The sequence below is a fragment of the Berghia stephanieae genome, chromosome 11 (genome assembly GCF_034508935.2).
Source record: "Berghia stephanieae isolate SIO BIC M18660-M18661 chromosome 11, UCSD_Bste_1.3, whole genome shotgun sequence".
In the NCBI taxonomy this organism is placed as follows: Eukaryota; Metazoa; Mollusca; class Gastropoda; order Nudibranchia; family Aeolidiidae; genus Berghia; species Berghia stephanieae.
In genome coordinates, this window is record NC_088370.1 from 33446495 (window position 1) to 33473994 (window position 27500).

Here is a 27500-nt window from a genome sequence, read left to right on the forward strand (position 1 = left end):
CAGTGGTAATGGTAATGGTAGTGGTAATGGTAGTGGTAATGGTAATGGTAATGGTAGTGGTAATGGTAGTGGTAGTGGTAGTGGTGATGGTAGTGGTAATGGTAATTGGTAATCGTAGTGGTAGTGGTGGTGGTAATGGTAATGGTGTAGATGCGGCTATGTGGTCTTGTGGTATGACACGCGCTTTCGGGTCAGAAGGTCCTGAGTTACAGCTTCGCTCGACGCATAGTTGATGGAAAAGACTCTTTCCTCACATTCTCTCACCGTACTGAGGTGTAAAATGAGTACCTCGCCGTTAACAGCGTTGTCTCTGTCCGAAAAAAAATGTAATATCGCCTCACAGGCGTCATGTTTCGTTCTACATGTGGTTTATTCATCATAACAACGCCACTACCACATCTCATTCATCTGTAGTGTTTCTTTCATCCTGTTTTGTTGATAAAGGGGAAACCCGAAACGTTCATTTGATCTGTTCTTGTAATAAAATTGAAGCTAACATTCAATTTCATATTATATTTATTTCTTCGAGCTTCGAGCATTTACATTAAAATCTCTGAAGACGATGCGATCCTTCTGGACGAAAGTCATGTTTTCCAGGATGGTGGTCCAATAGATAGTATGCAGTTGACGTCATCAAGTCTTTGTTATTGTTTTTTGCCATCCGCGTTTATGAGTAATGCTCACTGAACTGTATTAACCCGACTATAAACGTCCATGGATGCACACAGTTTTGTGTGTTGGTTCGTTATACTTCCGGATGGCATTATGAGCTTCTTAGCCAAGCGCATACTATCTATAGACACGTAGATAACCACGCCTCTCGGACAGTTGTCGTAATGGAAACAATGACTGATTGGTAAACATAGCAAACTACACAGGTGTTACTATCGATAGTATGTGTCTATGTAAAATACTCACTGTTCTACCACTTGATGAATAAAACCGACACAAAACTTTGTGTAAATTTAAACGTTTATAATCTAATCTAGAAAATCGTGTGATAACTAGTCACCCACTTAGCGGTATAAAAACAATAACAATGATCAGAGAAAGGTTGTATTCATTCACTTTATGGTTGATAAACAACTAATTCAGTTTGTCCGAGCACGTGTGAAGGTGTGTCACAAATACAATGTTTTGATTGGTCAAAACTCCACTGGTTAAGTGTGCCGACAGTATAGATAGAATGCGCTTGGGCAAGGAGTTCACAACATTGCCATCCGGAAGTATAACGGACCAACACACAAACTCTGTGTAACCATGAACGTTTATAGTCTGGTTAATACAGTTTAGTGAGAACAACTCACAAACGCGGATGGCAAAAACAATAACAAATGCCTGAGTGACGTCATCTTCGTTCTATCTATATCTATCACCAGAACATATTTCATGATTTTTAGGGGTGATTCGCAGTTTGGAATTTAGGGGTCTGTACGAGCGGGACGTCCGTGCGAATACTATCTACAGCGTGGCTGTGTGATCTTGTGATATGACACTCGCTTTCGGATCGGAAGGTCCTATGTTCGAGCCTCGCTCGGCGCTAGTTGAACCCTTAGAAAAGGTTCTTTACTCACATGCTCACACCGTACTCATGTGTAAAATGAGTACATGGCCGTTAACAGCGTTGTCTCTGTCGGAAAAAAATGTAATGTCGCCTAACAAGCGCATGTCTCGTTCTACATGCGTTACGTGTAGCTGTTGGTCCGTTATATTTCCGGATGGCAATGTCATGACCTTCATAGCCAAGCAAAAATTATCTATAGATAGTATGCACTTGACTAAGAAGTTCACAACATTGTCATCCGGAAGTCTTACGGACCAATACACAAAACTGTGTGTAACATTGAGGGTTTATAGTCTCGTTAATACAGTTTAAAATCATAAACGTGGATGGCAAAAAACAATAACAAAGACATGAGTGACGTCATCTTCGAACTATCTATAGTATTCAGGCGTGGCCTTCGTAAAGTTATGGCCTGATACTGAAATCCAAAAGGACTGGCAGTTTGACGTCATTATTTGGTTTTTGCACCGTCTAGTGAGTTGTCGTTAGTAAAGCTCATGGAAAGAAGTTATTTCATTGGTTGAACTATTGAATACAACTCACGATTTGTTTTCTTTTGTGGCAAAAGACTGGCATTTTGACGTCATTTTTAGTCAGTATCAGGCCATAACTTTACGAAGGCCACGATTCAGGGCGTTGGAGCAACAATCGATGACAAACACATTTTCATCATTAATTTATAGATAGTATGCAGATGACGTCACTCAGGCCTTTGTTATTGTTTTTGCCATCCGCGTTTGTGAGTTGTTCTCACTAAACTGTATTAACCAGACTATAAAAGTTCATGGTTACACAGAGTTTGTGTGTTAGTCCGTTATACTTCCGGATGGCAATGTTATGAACTCCTTGGCCAAGCGCATTCTATCTATATTTACATTTGTGAGTGTGTGTATGTGTGTGTGTGTGTGTTTGTGCTTGCATGTGTATGTGTGTGTTTGTATGTGTACATGCGCGCGCGCGCGCGTGTGTGTGTGTGTGGGTGGTCGTGGACTACTTTTCTGAGTCCTGACCAGGTGATCGATGCTATAATCAATACATGCTATTTCGACAGGGTACGCATGCCGTGACCATCAAGGACAAATTATTCTTTTTTAAATTGGACGTTGTAGGCTGTATGTAGGCCTAACGGCGCATAGTTGAGTCCTTCGAAAAGGCTCTTTACTCAAATTAACCAGTAGATTTGTGACCAATCAAAACATGGAATTTGTACCATACCGTTACACGTGGTCGGACAAACATAGTTGGTTGTTTATTAACAATAACGTGAAAGGAATCGACATCTCTCTGATCATTGTTATTGTTTTATACCGACAAATGAGTGACTAGTCATTATAAGATTTTCTCCATCATATTATAAACTTTTAAGTTTACTCATAGTTTTCTGTGTTAGTTCTATTGATCAAGCGGTAGAACAGTGTGTATTTTAATTAGACACATACCATCGATAGTAAATTCTGAGTAGTTCGCTATTATGTTTACCCTCACTGCCATTGTTTACACTATGACGACTGTCCGAGAGGCGTGGTTATCTATGTGTCTATTCTCTCACGCGTACTCAGGTGAAAATAAGTACCTGCCCGTTAAAAACGTTGTCTCTGTCCGAAAAAAATGTAATAATATCGCCTAGCAGACCTCATGTCCCGTCATAAATGTTAAGTGTTAAAGCACTGTGACCACGTTTAGTGGATATTGCTCTGTATAAAAGCTCTTTTTTTTCAATTTTTAAAATTTATATAGGGCAATATCCGCTATACACAGGGAGTAGGATAACGAAGAAAGTATTGGACTGGAACCCTCAGGGCAGAAGATCAAGGGGAAGGCCACGAGGAACATGGAGAAGAATTAAAGAAGCTGATATACAGAGAAGTGGTAAGACCTGGAATGAGATTAAAAAGTTAGCTCAGGATATAGAAGGATGGAAACTGTTTGTCTGTGGCCTGTACCCTGACTCAGTGTGAAAAAGGCAATGATGATGATGAATATCCACTAAACTTGCTCAATGCGCTTTACAAAGGGTTCATGACCTACAGCAAGACTTAACACGTACAAAGAGTATGACATACACACACACACACACACACACACACACACACACATATATATATATATATATATAAGACGAGAAAACTCTCTGGACGATGACACACGGTGGGTCGCATTTAAGTGACCCTTCGCCTCAAAACGGTATTAAGTCGGGATGATTAAGATGCTGAAAATGGAATTTATAGCCAGAAATATAAGGCTGAAGTTGAGTTTAAATGCTTCATAGAGGAGAAGGAATATAATGTTTTACTGTGCTAAATACCAACGTTTCATATTTTTGGCCACTTTAACTATAATTTTCCTTTTTAACAGCTGATCCATCCCGACTTAGTACCGCTTTGAGACGAGGGGTCACATTTATATAATAATATCTGATGTCGCGCGACGGTTCAGTCCGGAAGGTACATCTGGCTGAACTGAGAAAACGACCATTATATTTGAAAAGTGACTACAAATGCGTTTGTTCAACTTTTGACTTTTTAAGGTATTTTTCTATTATAAAATCGCACCTTTTTCATTAAAAATGGTCTTAAAAGTATATAAAATTAATTTTAAAAGAGAGTACACCCTGTTTTCGCCCATTGAAAGAGGGACCATTTTACGTCCGTTGACGACTCTTTAAGCTTAGCAAAAGGACGCCAATCCGGTAACCTATAACTTTTTCTCAAAGGGGAACTCCATTTCTGCCTTCGCAATGCTATTTTTATCCCCTTGACCCCATCTTGTTGTCAAATTATATCCCCGAAAAGAGTGTAGTCAGTTATGTAAACAGAAGTAGGCCATGCATAGTTACCAACGGAAAACCCCTTGAATATTTGGCGCTGGCTTCCAGCGACAACAGACGTGTTGTGCATGTTTACCTATTTTCTACACATATTTTTATTCATTTATCATTCAATCGTCGGAATTTACGCCTAATTTTTATTCAAAATGGATGTGAAGTATATATTGTTCCTGATTTTTATATTTATTAGTATATTTATAAGCATAAATGGTGTTTTAGCCTGTAATTTTGCTGCCAAAAGCCTATCGATAACTTATACTCCAGAGACTCTCCGATCCCTCCAACCCGTGTCACCCCCACCACCCACTATTGACACATCGTTTATTAAAGTAAGAAAGAGGGGGAGAAAAGGAGGAATAAAAACAAAATTTAACAGACGGCCTTTTCGTCCATTTTTACCCTGTGTCGTGACAGGTAATGTAAGATCACTGAAAAATAAAATTGATGAACTGTTTTCACTGTGTCGTTTTAATAGTGACTTTCGTCAAGCCTCCATAATAGCGTTAACAGAGACTTGGCTATCTCCTCACATACCATCATCATGTTTTAATATTGAACAATATTCACTATTTCGAGGAGATCGGACTAATGTAAATAAACGAACTGGGGGTGGGGTGTGCACATATATTAACAACAAATGGTGCCACCCCAATAACTGTCAGATAAAGAAAATGTATTGTGACGATTATATTGAATTTATTACTGTTTCGTCACGACCATATTATCTACCCCGGGAATATACTCATGTCATCATCATCAACGTCTACATTCCACCATCATCAGACAACACCACAGCGAAAAATATTTTGAGGAAAGAAATACAGGACATTCAAATTAAGTCACCCGATGCCGTATTGATGGTCACTGGCGATTTTAACCAATGTAACGATTTTACTCTCCCGGGACTTCATCAATACGTGGACTGCGAGACAAGGGACAAAAAAACATTAGATTTATTCCTGTGTAATATTAGAAATAGTTATAAATGTTTACCCCGTGCCCCATTAGGTTTATCTGACCACTGCATGCTCTTGCTACTCCCCACCTACCGCCCTGTTTTTAAACGTGTAAAACCAGTAAAGAAAAGTGTACAGATCTGGAACGGAAGTGTGTGTGAAGATTTGCGTGGTTGTTTTGAATGCACTGACTGGAATGTTTTTATCGAATCATGTGATAGTGTGGATGAGCTGAATGACTGTGTGAGTGAGTATTTAAAATTTTGTGAACAGCTAGTGTCTTGTAAAAAAGAAATAAAATATTATCCTCACAACAAGCCTTGGATAACAAAAGATCTAAAACTTTTATTGAACCAAAAGAAAACTCTCTATACTAGTGGAAACAAAAAAGATCTGAAAACAAAACAAAAAGAGATAAAGAGGGTAATATCTAGTTGTAGAGACAAGTACAAAAATAAAATTGAAAAATGCTTTTCTTCTGGGGATATACGGGACACGTGGCGGGGGCTTAATACTGCTGTTAACTATAATCCAAAGCCCACGATTATATCTGAAGATATCGAAATTGAAACTTTAAATAAATTTTATTCACGTTTCGACACAGCAAACAAATTTGATATTGAAAATGAAAAACATAAATTAGACAGGGCTTTGGAAGATGAAATGACTATTGAGGTCAGTGAAGAGGAAACGAGATTCGTATTTTCGAAACTAAACGAGAGGAAGGCTGCTGGGCCGGATGGATTGAAAGGAAAACTATTAAAAGAATGTGCCCATCAGCTTTCCCCCATTTATACACATATTTTTAACTGGTCCCTCCAATGCGTTTCGATCCCTGAAATTTGGAAAACTTCAAAAATTATTCCTGTTCCCAAAAAAGAAAAACTTGAAACTATGAACGATCTCAGACCTGTTGCACTGACTTCAATAGTCATGAAATCTTTAGAAAACTTGTTCTTGTTAAAATTAGGAATCAGTTTATGCCATTGAGTGATAGTCATCAATTTGCTTACAAACCAGGACGTGGCGTAGAGGATGCCATTTTGCTGTTTACAAACAACATCTACAGGCATCTAGATCACGCTAGGAGCTATTGCAGATTGCTTTTTGCAGATTTTTCTTCAGCGTTCAATACAATGCAACCTCAGTTGGTTGTTCAAAAATTGACTAGTCTGAATTTAAACAAGTATATAATTGCTTGGGTGCTCGAATTTCTTCCGGAGAGAGCACAATATGTTCAATTAGGACAAAACAAATCTTCCTGTATAACTACAAATACTGGTGCTCCTCAAGGTTGCGTATTGTCCCCTGTATTATTCACAATATACACGAATGACTGTAGAAGTCAAAACTTGAGTGTACCTTTAATAAAGTTTGCAGATGACACCGCTCTTCAAGGCCTCATAACAAATGGCAACGAAGTGGCTTATAGGCAAGAAATTGATAGTGTGTCTTGGTGTGATGCCCACCACCTAGAGCTTAACATAAGCAAGACACAGGAGCTAGTGATTGACTTTAGGAGAGTGAAGGAACCGATAGAACCGTTAAAATTAAAGGACCAATTCGTCCAGCGAGTTCCTCACTACAAATACCTTGGTGTAACGATTGATGACAGGCTCAAGTGGGATGAACACTTGAAAATAATTAGGCATAAGATGTGCAGACGTACATATTTTTTATCAAAACTCTCTCAGTTTAGAATAGATAAAACCCTCTGCACATTATTTTATAGAGCAGTAATCGAAAGTGTTTTGTCATTTTGTATAACAGCTTGGGGAGGCAATTGCTTAGCAGTGGAAAGGAACAAAATAAATTCAAATATTAAAAAATCCATTAAACGCTATATAAATGATGTTGACGATGTAGATCTTTTATACGAGAAATTTTGTATAAATAAAATAACTAAAATATTAAATGACCAGTATCATCCACTAAGACCATCAATTATTATGTCAGAAAGAAGTGGTCGCCCTTTCTCTATTTCAACGAAAACAGAGAGACACCGAAAATCTTTTCTGCCGTCCAGTATTAGGCTTTATAACATCAAGCAATAATCATTCTATATAATTATTTCTCATTTTTACTTTTAAAAAATATAAATATTAATTTATTAATTTATTTGTTTTGCAATCTTTTCAATTTTCAATTTATAGTGACAGTTTTAACTATTTTACAGTGTTGAAATTATTCATATTATAAAGCGCAGCTCTGGTTATAGAGCTGCTCCTTTTTTATATCTATACATCCTATTTCCATTGTATTTTTATCTTATTGTGCAAATTATAACACGTCGGTACAAAAAAATTTCCTTTTTGGGATGCAATAAAGTATTATTATTATTATTATTATTATTATTATTATTATTATTATTATTATTATTATTATTATTATTATTATTATTATTATTATTATTATTATTATCCTTCTCTCTCATTGGTCCTCGGGATCACATGGTCATAAGTTATGCAAAATGGCCGCTTACGCAAAACGATTTTTGTGGGAGTTCATAATGCAAGAAATTCAAAATCTTGCTTCATTATAAACAAAATTTTATGAGATATGTTATCAAATGAATAATTTAACTTGTTAGATTCGGCCGATAATTGTATTGAGCTCGTCAGAGGCGAGGAGATTGTGGTGTTGTGGGCGTGGGCGTGGGCGTGATCGTGCGCTTGCCTCGAATGATTCGCTGAACGAGTGTTGACTGGAGATGGGAGGATGGAATATGGGGATGAATAAAATAAAGAGCTAGAGGATAGACAGATAGCTATAGATGGTTACCAGGACGGGAGGACGAGAAAAAATGAAAAGATTGACTATGGAATTAATGGGATTGTTGGAACAGGGAGGAGGTAGATAGAGAGAGAAGGAATGAGGGGGGGGGGGGGGGGGGGGGCTGAAAGAAAAGAGTTAATGGACAGGCCGACAGAAAGAGTGAATAGGACGAGACAAAATGAGGAGAGTGATTATGAAATGAAAAAGAGAATGATGGAACAGGAAGTAGAGTGAGTGTGTGTGTGTGTGTGTGTGTGAGAGAGAGAGAGAGAGAGAGAGAGAGAGAGAGAGAGAGTTATGGGAAAGAAGGGAGGAAGAGGAGAGAGAGGGCAGGGAGGGGGGGGGGGGGGGCATGCAGGAGGATGTTGAAAATGATGCGGATAATGAAAGAATAAAGACCCGAGTGGGTGGGACCCTTTCCTTCCTAAGTGCAAAGAACTGTTACCACCCCCACCCACCCCCCTCCCAATCCACGATACCCCCCCCCCCCCTCCCACGCCAATAGCTCAATCAGATTTGAACACATCGATTGAGTAAGATAAATTATGGTTGAGCTGAGACTATTTTCATTCCTTTGTTTCAAGTTTGAAGTGTTAGATTGTCTGACTGACTCGTGGCCTTTCGCTTTTCAGTCAATCGAACGTAATGCCTCGGCTGCTTTCGCCAGTTAATTTGTGAAGACTTTCCAGAATTGCAGATCTTGTGAAATAGTGCCGATATCACAGCTAACTTTAAATAAACATTGCACTGTTGCAATGGATAAAAGTATGTGTGCTATTTGTTGGGTTTATTTTTTCACTCGAGGGTCAATTCACAAAAATATCGTCATTACATAAACGAGTGTTGTGTAAAAACTGATGGAGAGAATCAAAAATAATTTTACACACATGTTAGTCACATGCTATATAAAAAGCATGTCAAATTTCATTACGATAGCTTAAAAATAACATCCGTTGCTATGGTGATGTATGTCAAATCTTAAAGTGCAAATTTCTCTGAATTTTGGATCTGGGATTATTAGGAACCTCCCAATTTCAATCTTGTATAACTCAGCCAAAGTTTATGATACAACAATGAAACAGGTATCAAATTAAAGAGAAAAGAATGATCTATTCCGAAATACCAAAAGGTCCAAATGTCCAAAATGAACCTTCCGGACCAAACCGTCGCGCCACGTCACATATCTATTTGTGTCTAGAATTATCCTTACCTGATGACTTCCTGTTCCCGTTCCTCTTCCTCCCTCTGACGTCGGAGTACATCCTCTATCACCATCCTCTCTTCCTCCGTCAGATGACTCAGATCGGGCATCGGAGGAAGGGAGGGGCGTCGAGAGGTCATGACGGTGAGGATGGTGATGATGATGATGATGATGGGGATGAGGAGGACGTTATCGTCGCTGCCGTCGTCGTCGTCGTCTTCGTCGTCGTCAACACCTCCACCCACCTCCTCCTCCTCCTCCTCCTCCCCCTCCTCCTCTTATCAGGATTATAAAGGTATAAATCCACAAGAACACAGAAGTAGATTGTAATCCAATGAGAACGACGTAAAATATCCTCGAGATTTTCTCCACTCTCAGCAGAAGAGTTCCGAGTAAAATCCTTTACTAATAAATAAATAAGAACAAGGAAAGACCACCACTTGTCGATCCCGTCGTTGCCACTACTACTACTACTACTAAAGCGACAAATTTGATTGGCAGTGGAATCTGTGACGTAGTAGTTGTTGTATGACAAGGTCAAGGACAAACGATAAGCGACAGACGATGTCTGAGAAGGCGGTGGTTTGTAAATGGATTTGATGATAGCCGCCGTCGCCTCCCTCATTCAAGTGATAAAACGTAGAATATCCTTGTCTAAAAATAGACGTATATTATTTTTGTTGTTGTTTTTCTTGTTGTTGATAATAAATGTGGATTCCGCATCCAACATGATAAGGTTGGTGTTCCACATGGATGCACGGTCATGGAAGAAATTGTTCTGCTATTATCGATACCACTGGTCTTTTTTCGTTCATTCTGAAAATATAAACATGAGAAAATGGATAGTTACCTAAAGATAGATCGAAGATGACGTCATTCATGTCTTTGTTATTGTTTTTTGCCATCCGCGTTTATGAGTAATGCTCACTGAACTGTATTAACCTGACTATAAACGTTCATGGATACACACACTTTTGTGTGTTGGTCCGTTATACTTCCGGATAGCAATGTTATGAGCTTCTCAGCCAAGCGCATACTATCTATAAACGTTCATGGATACACACACTTTTGTGTGTTGGTCCGTTATACTTCCGGATGGCAATGTTATGAGCTTCTCAGCCAAGCGCATACTATCTATAAACGTTCATGGATACACACACTTTTGTGTGTTGGTCCTTTATACTTCCGGATGGCAATGTTTTGAGCTTTTTAGCCAAGCGCATACTATCTATTCCACACTGGCATCACATGACACGGTGTGTGACCAGATACTGGACAATCCACGGACCGACCCATAGACATGACCCATACTATTATCATGACCCATACACATCCTGCTGACCAGTCAGTTAACAACGATAATATGATATGCTACTGGACAATGAAAGGAACTCGTAAATTAGATAGCATTTGAAAAGTAGTAGCTAATGTGCAGTGTAAATGTTGCTGCTCGAAGCTCGAAGAAATAAATAATAACGCGAAGTTGAATGTAAGCTTCAATTTAATTACAAAGACAGATCAAATGAACGTTTCGGGTTTCCCCTTTATCAACAAAACAGGATGATTGAAACACCACAGATGAATGAGATGATGTGGTAGTGGCGTAGTTAAGATGAATAATTTGTTATTCATCTCTCGCCATACTCAGATGTAAAACAAGTACCTGGCTGTTAACAGCGTTGTCTTTGTCCGAAAAAAATTGTAACATCGCCTAACAGACGCCATGTCACGTCCTAAAGGTTGAATGTTGCTGTTGGCCATGGACCCCATTGTAAAGCGCTTTGAGCACATTTAGTGGATATTTAAGTTCGTTACTCACATTCTCTCGCCGTACTCAGGTGAAAAATGAGTACCTGGCCGTTGATGGTAATCTCGCCTGACAGGCGTCATGTCTACATGTTACTGCTAGTTCGGGACACTTTGTAAAACGCTTTGAGCACGTTTAGTGGATATTGCCCTATATAAAAGCTAAAGCACATGTTTTCCACCTGATTAGAGACAAGTGAGTGCTTGACCGTGGCCTTCGTAAAGTTATATGGCCTGACACTGACCAAAAACTGACGTCAAATGCCAGTCTACAAAAGAAAACAAATCGTGAGTTGTATTCAATAGTTCAACCAATGAAATGACTTGTTTCCATGAGCTCTACTAACGACAACTCACTAGGCGGTGGAAAAACAAAAAAATGACGTCAAATTGTCAGTCCTTTTGGATTACAGTATCAGGCTATATTATAACGATGGCTACGGACAGACGCATTCCTCTTATAGATAGAACGAAGATGACGTCACCCAGGTCTTTGTTATTGTTTTTTTTGTTGTTTTTTTTTGCCAGTCGTGTTTATGAGTACTTCTCGTTGAACTGTACTAATCAGACTATAAACGGTCATGGTTACTCAAAGTTTTGTGTGTTGGTCCGTTATACTTCCGGACGGCAATATTGTGAACTCCTTAGCCAAGCGCATACTATCTATATATATATATATATATATATATATATATATATATATATATATATATTTTTATGCCCTTGCCTTCCGCCACATCATAAGATATCGTCGCCTAGGCATTCCATGAAGGAATATAAATAATTCATCAATCAAGATGTCAGATGTCAACAGGAATCAACATGTTGTCCAAGTGAACAAATAGTCTTCAACAGTCGTATCGTCACTTCCTTCCTAATGACGTATGGTAACTTAGTAACACTGGCTCTAAACTATCGGAACAATGGCGGACGCCGTATGAAATATTTCTCCGGCGAGATTAAACGCGTATCCAGAGAAAAAAAAACCCCATCAATTTGATCATGTTTTGACTTTTACACATTCTGATAACAAGGCATATGAAAAGGGAATGAAAAGTTCTAGCCAGCATGAAGAATAAAAAGTAATGATTTTCTTTGTTTAGAACCAAGATGGCCGCCGTTGCCGGGCGCGTGACATCAGACTACTGAATCCAATTAAGGGGGTTAATAATTTTGCTCAAGAAACAAAACAAAAAAACGAAAGTGCCTGAAGCGGGGCTTGAACCGAACCCTGGGACCTTTCGGGTCATCGTGCAATGCCTTAACCACTCGGCCACTTCGCTCCCCTATAGAAAAAAAAAGGCCAGGTAAAAATGCACAACAAAGAACGCTCCAAAGATAAGGTCCACAATATTTAATTTTTTAATTGAGCTTTATATAGCGCAATATCCACTAAATGTGCTCAAAGCACTTTACAAGGGGCCCCTGGTAAACAGCAACATATAACATGTAGGACGGGACATGACGTCTGATAGGCGATATTACAAATTTTCTGACAAACAACGCTGTTAACGGCCAGGTACTCATTTTTCACCTGAGTACGATGAGAAAATGTGAGTAAAGAGCCTTTTCCAAGGACTCAACTATGCGTTGAGCGCGAGGCTCGAACCCAGAACCTTCCGATCCGAAAGCGAGTTTCATACCACTAGACCACATAGCCGCACCATATTATGCAAACATTTGTTTGTGTGTGTGTGAGAGTGTGTATGTGTGTGTGTGTGTGTGTGTGTGTGTGTGTGTCAAGACGATGCATCAATATAAAATTGACATAATGAAAATACAAGTTGTTCAAATTCATGATAAAAACTCACTGTCACAAAACATTCCAATTCTGAATCTATATTTGTATCACAGACAGAAAATTGGTTGAAAGCGAATCCAAAGCTTGCATGCCGACAATAATTTGAAATAATAACAATAATATCAGATCTTAGAAGTAAACAAGGTAATTTTAAAAGCAAACGAGAAGAGCGGTTGGTAACGTAACACGCCTTGAATGACACATTTGGAACTGTGGGAATAATTGGACTATTACAATATCTATTTTAACCCTTCAACGACGAGATTCAGTCAATTTCATAAATGTGACCCCTCGTCTCAAAACGGTATTGTGTCGGATGGACCAGATACTAAAAAGTCAAATTATAGTTAAAATGGTCAAAAATATGAAACGTTGATATTTTGCACAGTAAAATATGATATTGCTTCTCCTCTATAAAGCATATAAACTCAACTTAAACATGATATTTCTGGCTACAAATTCCATTTTCATCATCTTAATAATCATCCCGACTTGATGCCGTTTTGAGACGAGGGGTCACAAATAGACAGGGATTTGGATAATGTTTGCATTCTTAACCCTCTCCTCACCAACTACAGGAAAATCGTCACATTCGTAACCAACATTTTTCTTATTCAAATTTCTCTTGTACATCGTAAAATTTAAAGAAAATGAACAGTGTGTTTTTTTTTTATTAGATATGTCTTGCTAAAGAAATTATGCATCGGAAGAACTTTACACCTATGTCTGAGTGATAAAAAAATCTATGTGTTTGTGAAAGTTGAGTGTGTAGTTTTAGGGAAGATACTAAGAATGGCTGGCAAGGAGAGAGTTAATATTTTGACACATTAAGATATCACGATGGAGTAATTCAATAAATTATAGAATGATTGAACTTTTTTTTGAAAATTATCGGGTTTAAATGTTGACATAGTACTAAAAATAACTTGAAAGATTAGCAACATAAATATAACAGACGCAAAGACTCAAACTCGAAGTGACAAAAATGTTGAATGAAGTATCAATTTTCTGAAGACGTATTCAACACTGAAAATGTATTCCTACTTTTCATTTTTAGCGGTAGCCTAGATCTTACACCCCCCCCCCCCCCCCCCACCCCCAATTTTTAATCCTTATGAAATCAAAATTTATTTTGATGTCATTTACAGTAGATGGTTACATGTGCGACCATTGTCAGAGCTCCAATTTGGATTCGTGAATTTTTTTTGGCGGTTATAAGTAAAAGAAATTATAATTCCCGGCAACCGGCATTGAGGACGTCGCCGGTTGCCGTTTACGTCACCACTCTATGGAACTATCCTGCTTTCCGACTCTAATCAACAGATACTATGCAGATGACGTTACTCAGTCCTTTGTTATTGTTTTTGCCATCCGCGTTTGCGAGTTGTTCTCACTAAACTGTATTAACCAGACTATAAAAGTTCATGGTTACACAGAGTTTGTGTGTTGGTCCGTTATACTTCCGGATGGCAATGGTGTGAACTCCTTGGCGCTTGGCTAAACAAGAAGTTCACAGCATTGCCATCCGAAGTATAACGTACCAACACACAAAACGGTGTGTATCCATGATCGTTTATAGTCAGGTTAATACAGTTTAGTGAGAATTACTCATAAACGCGGATGGCTAAAAAAAAAAGAAAAAAAAAAGAATAACAAAGACCTGAGTGACGTCATCTTCGAACTATCTATAGATAGAATGCGCTTGGCCAAGGAGTTCACAACATTGCCATCCGGAAGTATAACGGACCAACACACAAACTCTGTGTAACCATGAACTTTTATAGTCGGGTTAATACAGTTTAGTGAGAACAACTCACAAACGCGGATGGCAAAAACAATAACAAAGGCCTGAGTGACGTCATCTTCGAACTATCTATACATCTATAATGAGTTAACGAAATAGTAGCGGTAAATATGAAATCCAACTGCGTCTGTTAAGGGTTAACTAGATCAAAATCGGAATAGTGTCGATAAGAAACCTACAGTTCAATGTCTCGTTGCATTACTGATCTATGTCATTTTTTTTCAAGGCGAGTCTCGCATACTTGAAATGTCAAACTCGATTTGTCAATAAATCAACAAAATATGTGTGGGGAGTTATGGGGGGTGGGGTGGAGAGAGAGAGAGAGAGAGAGAGAGAGAGAGAGAGAGAGAGAGAGAGGAAGAGAGAGAGAGGAAGAGAGAGAGAGAGAGAGGGAGAGAGAGAGTGAGAAAGAGAGAAAGAAAGAGAGGGAGAGATAGAGAGAGAGAGAGGGAGAGAGAGAGGGAGATATATAGAGAGAGAGGGAGAGAGGAAGAGAGAGAGAGAGAGATGGAGAGAGAGGGGGGGAGAGAGAGAGGGAGAGAGATAGAGGGAGATAGAGGGAGAGGGAGAGAGAGAAACAGAGAGAGAGAGAAAGAAAGAGAGAAAGAGAGAGAAAGAGAGAGAGAGAGAGAGAGAGAGAGAGAGAGAGAGATATTGTTGAACAGAAACAAATAATCAACTAATTAAAAAAAAAATAAAAAAAAAAATATTTTAAAAACCCTATAATTTTCAAATTTAATTGGAGGAAAGAAATCTGAATGACATTTTCTGGGGGAAAAAGCAATAAAAATCAATGCGTTAAAAAAACAAAAAACAAAACAATAGTATGTGTTTATTTATTTTGATTTAACGGCACTCTAAGGTCATGAATGAGCCATAAAAATTACGTTGAAATATGATAATCTGTATAAATAGTATGCGCTTGGCCAAGAAGCTCATAACATTGCCATCCGGAAGTATAACGGACCAACACACACAACTGTGTGTATCCATGAACGTTTATAGTCGGGTTAATACAGTTCAGTGAGCATTACTCATAAACGCGGATGGCAAAAAACAATAACAAAGACCTGAGTGATGTCATCTTCGAACTATCTATAGCGAAAGTATTAAGCAGTGGTGGATGATGGCGGTGACTGCATAGCCACCCATCTCACGGCCAGGCGGAGTTGTCGTATCAGTAAGGTCGCGGGTTCGAGCCCCCATCGCCGCAGAACTTTTATTCTCTATTGCCTAGCACATTTCTGCTACTTCATTTTCTGTAAAGTATTTCTTGGGCTTTTTTTAAATTTTTATTTTCTTTTTTTTATTATAACGCAATACCCACTAAATGTGCTCAAAGCGCTTTACAAGGGGTCCCTGGTCAACAGCAACATTTAACATGTAGGACGGGACATGACGCCTGTTGGGCGATATTACAATTTTTCGGACACAGATAACGCTGTTAACGACCAGGTACTCATTTTACACCGGAGTACGGTGAGAGAATGTGAGTAAATAGCCTTTTCCAAGGATTCAACTATACGCCGAGCGCAAGGCTCGAACCCAGGACCTTCCGATCCGAAAGCGAGTGTCATACCACTAGACCACAATTAAGATCTAGGCTACTACCGCTAAATGAAAAGTAGGACTAAATCCATAGTAGGGTTCACACATGGTCATTGTAATTCACAAGACTTTGATTCCATCGATAAAGCATTAATTAAGGTAAGTAAAATGTTTATTCGTCTTACGAAGTGACTATTCTCATCCCCCTAGTCTAGGATGCTAGTCTTCATAATAGTAGTCCACAATTGTTGTATGTTTAATCCAAAGGTTGTAATGCAGTAATTTGTTAAGTTTCTTGTCACAAGTTGCACAATTAAAAAAAAAATCAATCAAATCCAAATCGCAAAAAGCCGGCGACGTTTTTTTCGGTAATCCAATCGGCCGGGGGGATGAGAATAGAGGCAGCCTTCGTCTTAACAACGCCACTACCATAATATTATCTCATTCCTCTGTAGTGTTTCATTCTTTCATGTTTTGTTGATAAAGGGGAAACCCGAAACGTACATTTTATCTGTTATCGTATATTAAATTGAAGCTTACATTCAATTTCACATTGTTATTTATTTATTGCTCTCTAATTTATCGCTTTGATATTTTCAACTTATGTATTGGAGTTCTATGCAATCTGTAATACACACACACACACACACACACACACACACACAATCTAGTGAACCTGCTCTGGAACTGCTAACATAGTCAAACACACACATACACACATACACACACATACACACATACACACACATACACACAAATACACACACATACACACATACACACGCACATGCATACACGGACACACACATTATACGTAATCAATCACCTAGGAAAGTACGCGCTAACTCAAATATCCAGAAACACACACACACACACACACACACACACACACACACAAACTCTCTCACATGCATACAAACACAAACACTCGTCATAGTTATGTTTTATTCAAGACAGACACAGAAAGAGAGAGAGATCGAGAGAGAGAGAGAGAGAGAGAGAGAGAGAGAGAGAGAGAGTTAGAGAGGGAGAGAGAGAGATCGAGAGAGAGAGAGAGAGAGTTAGAGAGAGAGAAAGAGAGAGATTGAGAGAGAGAGAGTTAGAGAGGGAGAGAGAGAGACAGAGAGAGAGATCGAGAGTGAGAGAGAGAGAGTTAGAGAGAGAGAGAGAGAGAGAGAGAGAGAGAGAGAGAGAGAGAGAGGGAGAGATAAATAAAATAACACATCCACAATGAAAGTTAAAAAAAAAAACAACACACGCACTCACACACACACACACATACACACGCGCACAGACACACTGAGGAAAACCACATTCATTCCATTCCGTATAGAACACATTTCCACACCCCCTGTACAACCCTTTATCGATCAGTAGTAGAATGTCGCTCACTCGCTCAATCTCTCGCTGCTTCGATCACTCACACACACACACACACACACACACACACACACACACACACACACACATCTAGTCACTCAATTCATCCATCCATCCATCTATGTTAAGGACGAATACAAACCAATCAATTTTTGCGCGGCGAAAAACATAGGAGTCTGAGAGAGAGAGAGAGAGAGAGAGAGAGAGAGAGAGAGAGAGAGAGAGAGAGAGGGGTGAGGGGAGGAGGGGGAGATGAGGAATTCTAGAATCGGTCCAGTCCTCATTCCTAACGGCTGTTACAACCGCCAACCGTCGCCTCATCCCATTCCTGCTACTATTTTTTTTCCAATACAGAAATTGTGTGCAGTCAGTGAATAGTTATGCCGTATGACTATCCTCACACGGCCGCGATCTTCATGGGCCCTTATAAACTAAAAGATAATTGTAACATAATTCATTGTAAATTGTTTATTCCCTCATTGTGGTTATGGCATTCACAATGAATGAGGTGGATGGACCTTGTCTAGAACTGCTAAAATAGTCAAACACACACATACACACACACATGCATACACGCACACACACACACACACACACACACACACACACATTATGCGTTATTAGGATGGCAATGTTATGAGCTTCTTAGCCAAACGCATACTATCTATACTTTTATATTACGGCTTTCTGATCTAGTGGGGGTTCTAGTTGTGACCTAGTTGACAGAGCACTCGTTTCATACGCAATGGGAACGAGATTTATCCCAGGTACGTGCAGTCGATATTTGTTTTTTTTTTCTTCTGTCCACCCAACTATGATTTGGTAGCTGGGTCTGTTAGATCTGGCGGAAAGCACTTTGCGATTGACTAGCGTCCTATCCAAAGAGTAGCGAACAATTGCTATTGTCCTCTTCACCGCTTTAGAAGTCTGGCTCCGTAGGCTTACTGGCTCTGAAAGATAAAATAACAAGAAATGAAGTGAATAGAAAAGTGCCGAAAAGTGCCGGATGACACTAGAGAATGAAAATGACGCGGCGATGGGCGGGGACATGAACCCCCGACCCTTCTATTACGACACTCCGCCTGGACGAGAAAAAAAATACTTTAATATCGCACAATATCCACTAAACGTGCTCAAAACGCTTTACAAAGGGTCCCTGGCCAACATCAACACTTAAAATGTAGGACGAAACATGACGTCTGTTAGGAGATATTACATTATTTTTTTCCGATAGAGACAACGCTGTTATTAACGGACAGGGACTCATTTTACACCTGAGTACGGTGAGAGAATGTGAGCAAAGAGTCTTTTCAAAGGACTCAACTATGCGCCGAGCGAGGCTCGAACCCAGGACCTTCTGATCCGAAAGCGAGTGTCATACCACTAGACCACATAGCCGCCGAATAAAAACTTCGTGGAGATGGGGATTTGAACCCGCGACCCTACTGTTACGACAACTCTGCCTGGACGCGAGGGCGTAGCTCTACAGTCTAAGACATCCGAAGTAGTGGATGGCTTCAACTGTAGAGCTACCCTCTCGCGACCAGGCGGAGTTGTCGTAACAGTACGGGTTCGAGCCCCCTGGCTCGGAAAGACTACTAATACTTTAGTGGTCTAGTCATATGCAAATAAAATTCAATAGTCTGGTGTCACGTCCGCCCAGCAACCAGCAGCTTGGTTCTAAACCAAGAAAATCGGTATGTTTTATTCTTCATGCTAGCTAGAACTTTTTCTCATGTCATGTGATCAGAATGTATCAAAGTCAAAACACGATCAGATTTATAATGTTTTTCTCCTCTGGATACACTTTTATGCCCGTGGGAGAAGTATTTCATAAGGGCATCCGCCATTGTTCCGATAGTTTAGAACCAGTTACTAAGTTACCATGCGTCATGACGAAGGCAGTGATGTCACGACTGTTGAAGCTTATAGGGAATGAGATTAGCGGAAGAGTAGCGGCTCTTGATTGGACGTCATCTTACAGAGAGAACGTCAAATTGGTTTTGCGCATGCGTCTCTCTCGTCCTCGCGTTCGGTGAAGTGTCTCATGCCGCTTTCACCGGAAGCGAGGACGAGAGGCGCATGCGCACAACCAACATGACGTTCTCTCTCTAATAACTTTTCCGCCCGTGACGTCCAATCAAGGGACGCTACTCTGCCGTTAATCTCATTCCCCATAGATAGAATGCGCTTGGCCAAGGAGTTCACAACATTGCCATCCGGAAGTATAACGGACCAACACACAAACTCTGTGTAACCATGAACTTTTATAGTCTGGTTAATACAGTTTAGTGAGAACAACTCACAAACGCGGATGGCAAAAACATTAACAAAGGCCTGAGTGACGTCATCTGCATACTATCTATTGGCTTTTAAAATTTGTAGGTTGAAGGCTGGAGTCTGGATGTGAGTGAAGAAAATGTAGGTCATTAGAAGAAATTCTTTACTCTTATAGATAGTTCGAAGATGACGTCACTCAGGCTTTTGTTATTGTTTTTGCCATCCGCGTTTGTGAGTTGTTCTCACTAAACTGTATAAACCAGACTATAAAAGTTCATGGTTACACAGAGTTTGTGTGTTGGTCCGTTATACTTCCGGATGGCAATGTTGTGAACTCCTTGGCCAAGCGCATTCTATCTATACGTTGAGCATTCTACACAGGTGAAACATGCGGAGCTGGTCAATGACAACTTAACAACTGTGTATTGTCTCTATCGATAGAATGGGAGCGATCTATATCTGTTTTCGTCCAACCTAGTCATCAATCCCATGATATGTTGATGTACAACGATTGGGCATTTCTTAATGTAACTGGACACGCTGCTTTGTTTATGAAAATCGTAAACATACTCATGAGTCATGCTGAGCAAAATGACAAAGTGTGACGTTGGATATTTCTCAAACTGTGAACACTTTTCACTATGTGGGTCATTCTCAACACACTTTGCAATGTGACCAATGACCTCGAGCACATGGAAATGTAATAATATAGATCATGCCCATTTGAATAGCGCGTTACAGACGTTGTGACTCCTTATTTCATGTTCAGTGTTGTTGTTTGCTTACATTGAGTGAATGTTTAACCTACCTCTAAAATGATGATGATGATGATGATGATGATGATGATGATGATGATGATGATGATGATAATAATAATAACAATAATAATAATAATAATAATAATAATAATAATAATAATAATAATAATAATAATAATAATAATAATAATAATAATATTAATAACAATAATAATAATAATAATAATAAATAATAATAATAATAATAATAATAATATAATAATAATAATAATAATAATAATAATAATAATAATAATAATAATAATAATAATAATAATAATAATAATTTAAAAAAAAAAAAACTTTTAGTGCTTTGTGATTATGAAGCAGTTGTCGGAAAGGGATTCTAAGTTAAATATCAGATGGTTAGAAACACATAACTATAATGCTTTGTATCCGACGTGCACTTATTTGCAGGTCTGATAACTCAATACTCTTCAACAGTCATAAAGTCACTTCCTTCCTAATGACGCATGGTAACAGTAACACTGGCTCTAAACTATCGGAACAATGGCGGACGCCCGTATGAAATATTTCTCCGGCGAGCATAAAATCGTAATCAGAGGGGAAAAAAACATAATATATATTCATATATATAAATTTGATCATGTTTTGAATTTTACACATTCTGATCCAGTGGCGGTTCTAGCCTATTTACAGTGGTTGGGCAAAGAGGATTCGGTCATATATATATATATATATATATATATATATATATATATATATATATATATATATATATATATATATATATATGATATATATTTTTTATTTTTTATTTTTTTGTTTTTTTTTTTAATAAAATTTTTTTTTGATTTTTTTTTTCGCCTTTAAACAAAAAATATTTCAACCACCAATAATCACATTCACAATGAAATGACAATACCAGTAGATTTTAATTCTTCCAAACGTAATCAAAAATGAATCACGAAAGAGAATACAACTAAAAAATAAAGCGACGAGACATAATGCGACAACACCTTGACAATACAAGTCCATTTCCTTCACTCGAAAAATTAAAGAGATGCTTTAATCCCTCAACGGCGATATTAATATTGCTTTTACATATTTCTGGTTTTCAGTAGTACGTAGTAACCTTAAAGTTTTCATGGAGAAGCAACAACAGCGATATGACTCGAGTTTCATTCAGAGCTCAAATTGCATAATTTTTACTGCTGTCTTGGTGGTCAGAATGATTGTGCCGGTGGTGGTAGTGGTTGGAATAGTGGTAGCGGTGGTTGGTGGTGGTGGAGGAGGAGGAGGAAGACGAGGCGGTGAGGGTAATTATGGTAGTGGTTTTGGTGGTGCTGTTGGTTAGAATGATAGTTGTGGAGACGATGACGGAAATTGTATGGTGATGTTGATATTGTTTTTATTTCTATTGTTGTACTTGTTGTTAATATTGTTGTTGTTGTTGTTAAGGATGATGATGATGATGATGATGATGATGATGATGATGATGATGATGATTATGATGACAACAACGATGTCGTCGACAATGATGGTTACCATACGATATTACAAAATTTATTCAATCTTAGGCTTTCGCCAATTAATCATACAATTTGATGACCACATACATGAAAGTGGAAAATAATGGCAAATGGGACCAAACAATAAACTGATACCATTAATAACCACCAAAAAAAAATACAACAATAGTAATACCACCAATACGTACAATAATAATAACAATGATAATAATAATAATAATAATAATAATAATAATAATAATAATAATAATAATAATAATAATAACAATAATAATAATAATAATAATAATAATAATAATAATAATAATAATAATAATAATAATAATAATATTAATAATAATAATAATAATAATAATAATAATAATAATAATAATAATAATAATAATAATAATAATAATAATAATAATAATAATAATAATAATAATATTACCATCATCATTACTACTACCACCACCGCTACCACTATACCACCATCACCATCATTATTACGTTTCCAATTATTTTTTCTCGTTTTTTAAAATTTGATATCTATCAAAACAGACGAAAATTCCGGTGATTTTTTTAAAGGGTAGTTAAAATATCTACGATTTTATTAGCCCTGAAAACTACGATTTTTATTTTCCTATCTAAAGTAGGCAGGTCTGCTATGACAAGTATCAGTATCAGTTCCATAGTCAAAATAAGACAAACAAAAACAACGTTTATTTAATATTAGGCTTTCGCCAATACTTCATACAATATAATTAAGACAAAATAATGTTACCAATCTCTCCTCATGTATTCGTTTGACTATCGTCACAATAATTACCGTGTTATCTTTGCTCCTTACCCAACCAATCCCTTGCTTCCCGCCTCTTCATCGCGAACCATCTTATGTATGTATTAGCTTCAGGAGGGGCAAGTACGGAATCTGCCCACCCTTCCGTATTTCCTCTATAACTTAGAATTCAACTATCTCCTTACTCAGAAGAGTATTTCTCGTATACTAATTCAATTGTTGAGAAAACCAAAATGGTGGTTGTATTTTATATATTTATTTAGTCGTGACTTTTGAATAAAAGTGTTTTGTTTTATTAGAGGGAATACAATAGAAAATTACATTGTTTTGCAAAAATATTTAGTCTGGCAATAAAAAATACAGCGGTAATTACTTTAAGAATAATAAAAAAAAAAAAAAAGAATTAACAAATTAATTTGTTAAAAAACAAAACAAAAAACAACAACAAAAAACAACAACAACAACAAACAAATAAGAAAACAATTTAAATAAATGAGTTTTGAGAAACACTAAAGAAAACGAGGGGAAAAAAAGAAATAATTTAAATGGATAAACAAATATATTAAAACAACACAAACTAATACTAAATTGATATAATATTAGTAAATTAATAAATTTAATTCAATACTGGAACCTTCCCAGCACAAGTAAGGCAATAAATAAGAAAAAGTTCGTTTGCCAAAATCTCTATTTAGTGTACACTGGTTAATAAGGTGGGCTCATTTGAATTAGCCCGACCTAGTACTAGAGAGGCCAGACAGCAAAATCACCGTCAGGCGACGTGACGATGAGATGACGATGTGGGCGGAGTGGAGTGGAGTGGTTGGGGGGGGGGGGGGTGATAAAAAGAACAGGAGCGTATCCTGGTTTATGTATTACGGGATGCATGGTGATTCGCAATCTATCAAAATACACACAAATTGATTTCAGTACAAAGTATCAATTTTAAGTAGTAACTTTTGAAATTATCTAATTTAGATTTTATTATTTCGGACCTGGTAATACAGCATATAACTTGAAAAAACAGGCTGGTATTTGCCCACCCTGCCCATTATTACCAGCCGTCCCTGTTCTGATCACAAGACATATGAAAAGTTCTAGCCACCATGAAGAATTAAAAAGTAATGATTTTCTTTGTTTAGAACAAAGATGGTCGCCGTTGACGGGCGGCGTGACATCAGACTACTGAATCCAATTGCTTATGGGCTCATTGTTGTTATGGAAATCTTTTAAAATGACGCAATATATTGTCAGACCTGCATATAGATAGTATGCGCTTGGTTAAGAAGCTCACAACATTGCCATCCGGAAATAAAACACACCAGCGCACACAACTATGTGTAACCTTGATCGTATATAGTCTGGTTAATATAGTTTAGTGAGAAGTACTCAGAAACGTGGATGGCAAAAAGCAACAACAAAGAAATGAGTGACGTCAACTTCATTCTATCTATCTATAGATAGTATGCGCTTGGCTAAGAAGTTCACATCATTGCCATCCGGAAGTATAACGAGCCAACACACAAAACTATGTGTAACCTTGATCGTTTCCAGTCTGATTAATACAGTTTAGTGAGAATTACTCATAAACGTGGATGGCAAAAAACAATAAGAGCCTTTTTCAGAGGACTCAACTATGTCCGCTCAAATCGAGATTCGAACCTTGGACCGTCTGATCCGAGAGCCCGTGTCATTCAACGCTGTTAACGGCCAGGTACTCTTATTACACCTGAGTACGGTGAGAGAATGTGAGTAAAAACCCTTTCCAAGGACTCAACTATGCGCCGAGCGAGGCTCGAACCCAGGACCTTCCGATCCGAAAGCGAGTATCATACCACAAGAGACGAAATATCCGGAATATGGAAATCTGAAATGTGATATCTCAATATTAGAAACTAATTCAATTTTATCAATGCAAGCCTTTATTATAAATTTTACATTATAATTGAATCTCAAATTTGAATTTTGAGGATAAGGTTCACATTAGGGACACACATATAAATCCATCCGTCCATCAATATATCTTCCCATCCATCCATCCATACACACATCCATCCATCCTTCCATCCATCCCCACATACACACATCCATCCATCCATCCATCCATCCATCCATCCACCCATCCATCCATCCATACACACATCCATCCATCCATCCATACACACATCCATCCATCCATCCATACACACATCCATCCATCCGTCCGTCCTGTATTCTCTATGATCCGTCCATCCATCCATCCATCCACCCTCCCATTCATCCATTCACCCATTTATCCACCCACTCACCTACCCATCCATCCACCCACCCACCTACCCATCCATCCATCCATCCATCCATACACACATCCATCCATCCATCCATACACACATCCATCCATCCATCCATCCATCCATACACACATCCATCCATCCATCCATACACACATCCATCCATCCATCCACCCATCCATCCATCCATACACACATCCATCCATCCATACACACATCCATCCATCCATCCATCCATCCATCCATACACACATCCATCCATCCATTCATCCACCCATCCGTCCGTCTTGTATTCTCTATGATCCGTCCATCCATCCATCCATCCACCCTCCCATCCATCCATTCATCCATCCATCCACCCACTCACCTACCCATCCATCCACCCACCCACCTACCCATCCATCCATTCATCCATCCACCCTCCCATCCATCCATCCATCCATCCATCCATTCATCCATCCACCCTCCCATCCATCCATCCATCCATCCATCCATCCATACATCCATCCATACATTCACCCATCCATCCATCCATCCATCCATCCATCCATCCATCCACCCTCCCATCCATCCATCCATCCATCCATCCATCCATACATACATACATCCATCCATTCATCCATCCACCCTCCCATCCATCCATCCATCCATACATACATACACCCATCCATCCATCCATCCATCCATCCATACATACATACACCCTCCCATCCATCTATCCACCCACCCACCCATCCATCCATCCATCCATCCATCCATCCACCCACCTACCCATCCATCCATCCATCCATCCATCCATCCACCCACCTACCCATCCATCCATCCATCCATCCATCCATCCATTCATCCACCCACCTACCCATCCATCCATTCATCCATCCACCTACCCATCCACCCTCCCATCCATCCATCCATCCATCCACCCTCCCATCCATCCATCCATCCATCCATCCACTCACCTACCCATCCATCCACCCACCCACCTACCCATCCATCCATTCATCCATCCACCCTCCCACCCATCCATCCATCCATCCATCCATCCATACATATCGTTTTTAGCTGACTGGTCACACATCTATACTCTTTTGATATTGATTGTTCTAGTTCGGATTGTAAATGCAAAGCCTGAGTAGGCGTTGTAAATAAATATTGATGCAGTGTATTTCTTATGATGTCATTTTGTGTGTTAACGTATTCAAGCGCAATCCTTTATAGATAGTATGCAGATGACGTCACCCAGGCCTTTGTTATTGTTTTTGCCATCCGCGTTTGTGAGTTGTTCTCACTAAACTGTATTAACCAGACTATAAAAGTTCATGGTTACACAGAGTTTGTGTGTTGGTCCGTTATACTTCCGGATGGCAATGTTGTGAATTCCTTGGCCAAGCGCATTCTATCTATAAAAGTTCATGGTTACAAAGAGTTTGTGTGTTGGTCCGTTATACTTCCGGATGGCAATGTTGTGAACTCATTGGCCAAGCGCATTCTATCTATACAAAAATAGATTTTTATTTCACTCAAACACAAAAGCTGTTAGATTTTGCTATACATATTTTGTTCTGCTAAACGATCTATCTCTTCAACACAGTGTTAATATACTTTAAATATAGATAGTATGCGCTTGGCTAAGAAGCCATCCGGAAGTATAACGGACCAACACACAAAACGGTGTGTATCCATGACCGTTTATAGTCAGATTAATACAATTCAATGAGCATTACTCATAAACGCGGATGGCAAAAAACAATAACAAAGATCTGAGTGACGTCATCTTCGAACTATCTATAGCAAACATTTTGTTCAAATATTATGATGTACAAAAGAAATCAGAATGCGAAAAATGTTGGCTGTATCGTAACGAATGTGACGATTTTCCTATGGTAAAAAAGGTGCTAAGGAGGTGGATAGGTATCACCCTCTCTCTCTCTCTCTCCCTCTCTCTCTCTCTCTCTACCTCTTTCTCTCTCTCTCTACCTCTCTCTCTCCCTCTACCTCTTTCTCTCCTCTCCTCTCTCTCTTCTCTCTCTACTCTCTCTCTACCTCTCTTCTCTCTCTATCTCTCTATCTCTCTCTCTGTATCTCTCTCTCTCTACCTCTCTCTCTCTCTCTCTCTCTCTCTCTCTCTCTCTCTCTCTCTCTCTCTAGTGCAATCGTAGAATGATCTAATCATTGCCAAAGAAATATTTGCTGAAGAAAGAAAAAAAATAGAGATTTGTA

The 27500-nt window shown here is 38.6% G+C and overlaps 1 protein-coding gene across 3 annotated transcripts in view; it reads right to left on the minus strand.

Moving 5' to 3' along the window:
- LOC144956240 (regulating synaptic membrane exocytosis protein 2-like) overlaps positions 1 to 27500 on the minus strand; it is a 108316-nt gene that overhangs the window by 46175 nt on the left and 34641 nt on the right. For all 3 annotated transcript variants that reach the window (XR_013641926.1, XM_078886663.1, XM_078886664.1), the window contains one exon: positions 9333 to 10139. Coding sequence is in view for 2 of the 3 variants with exons in the window: in XM_078886663.1 (XP_078742789.1) it covers positions 9333 to 9463 (131 nt within the window). In the remaining variant the exon portion in view is untranslated. The remainder of the gene's footprint in view (positions 1 to 9332; positions 10140 to 27500) is intronic.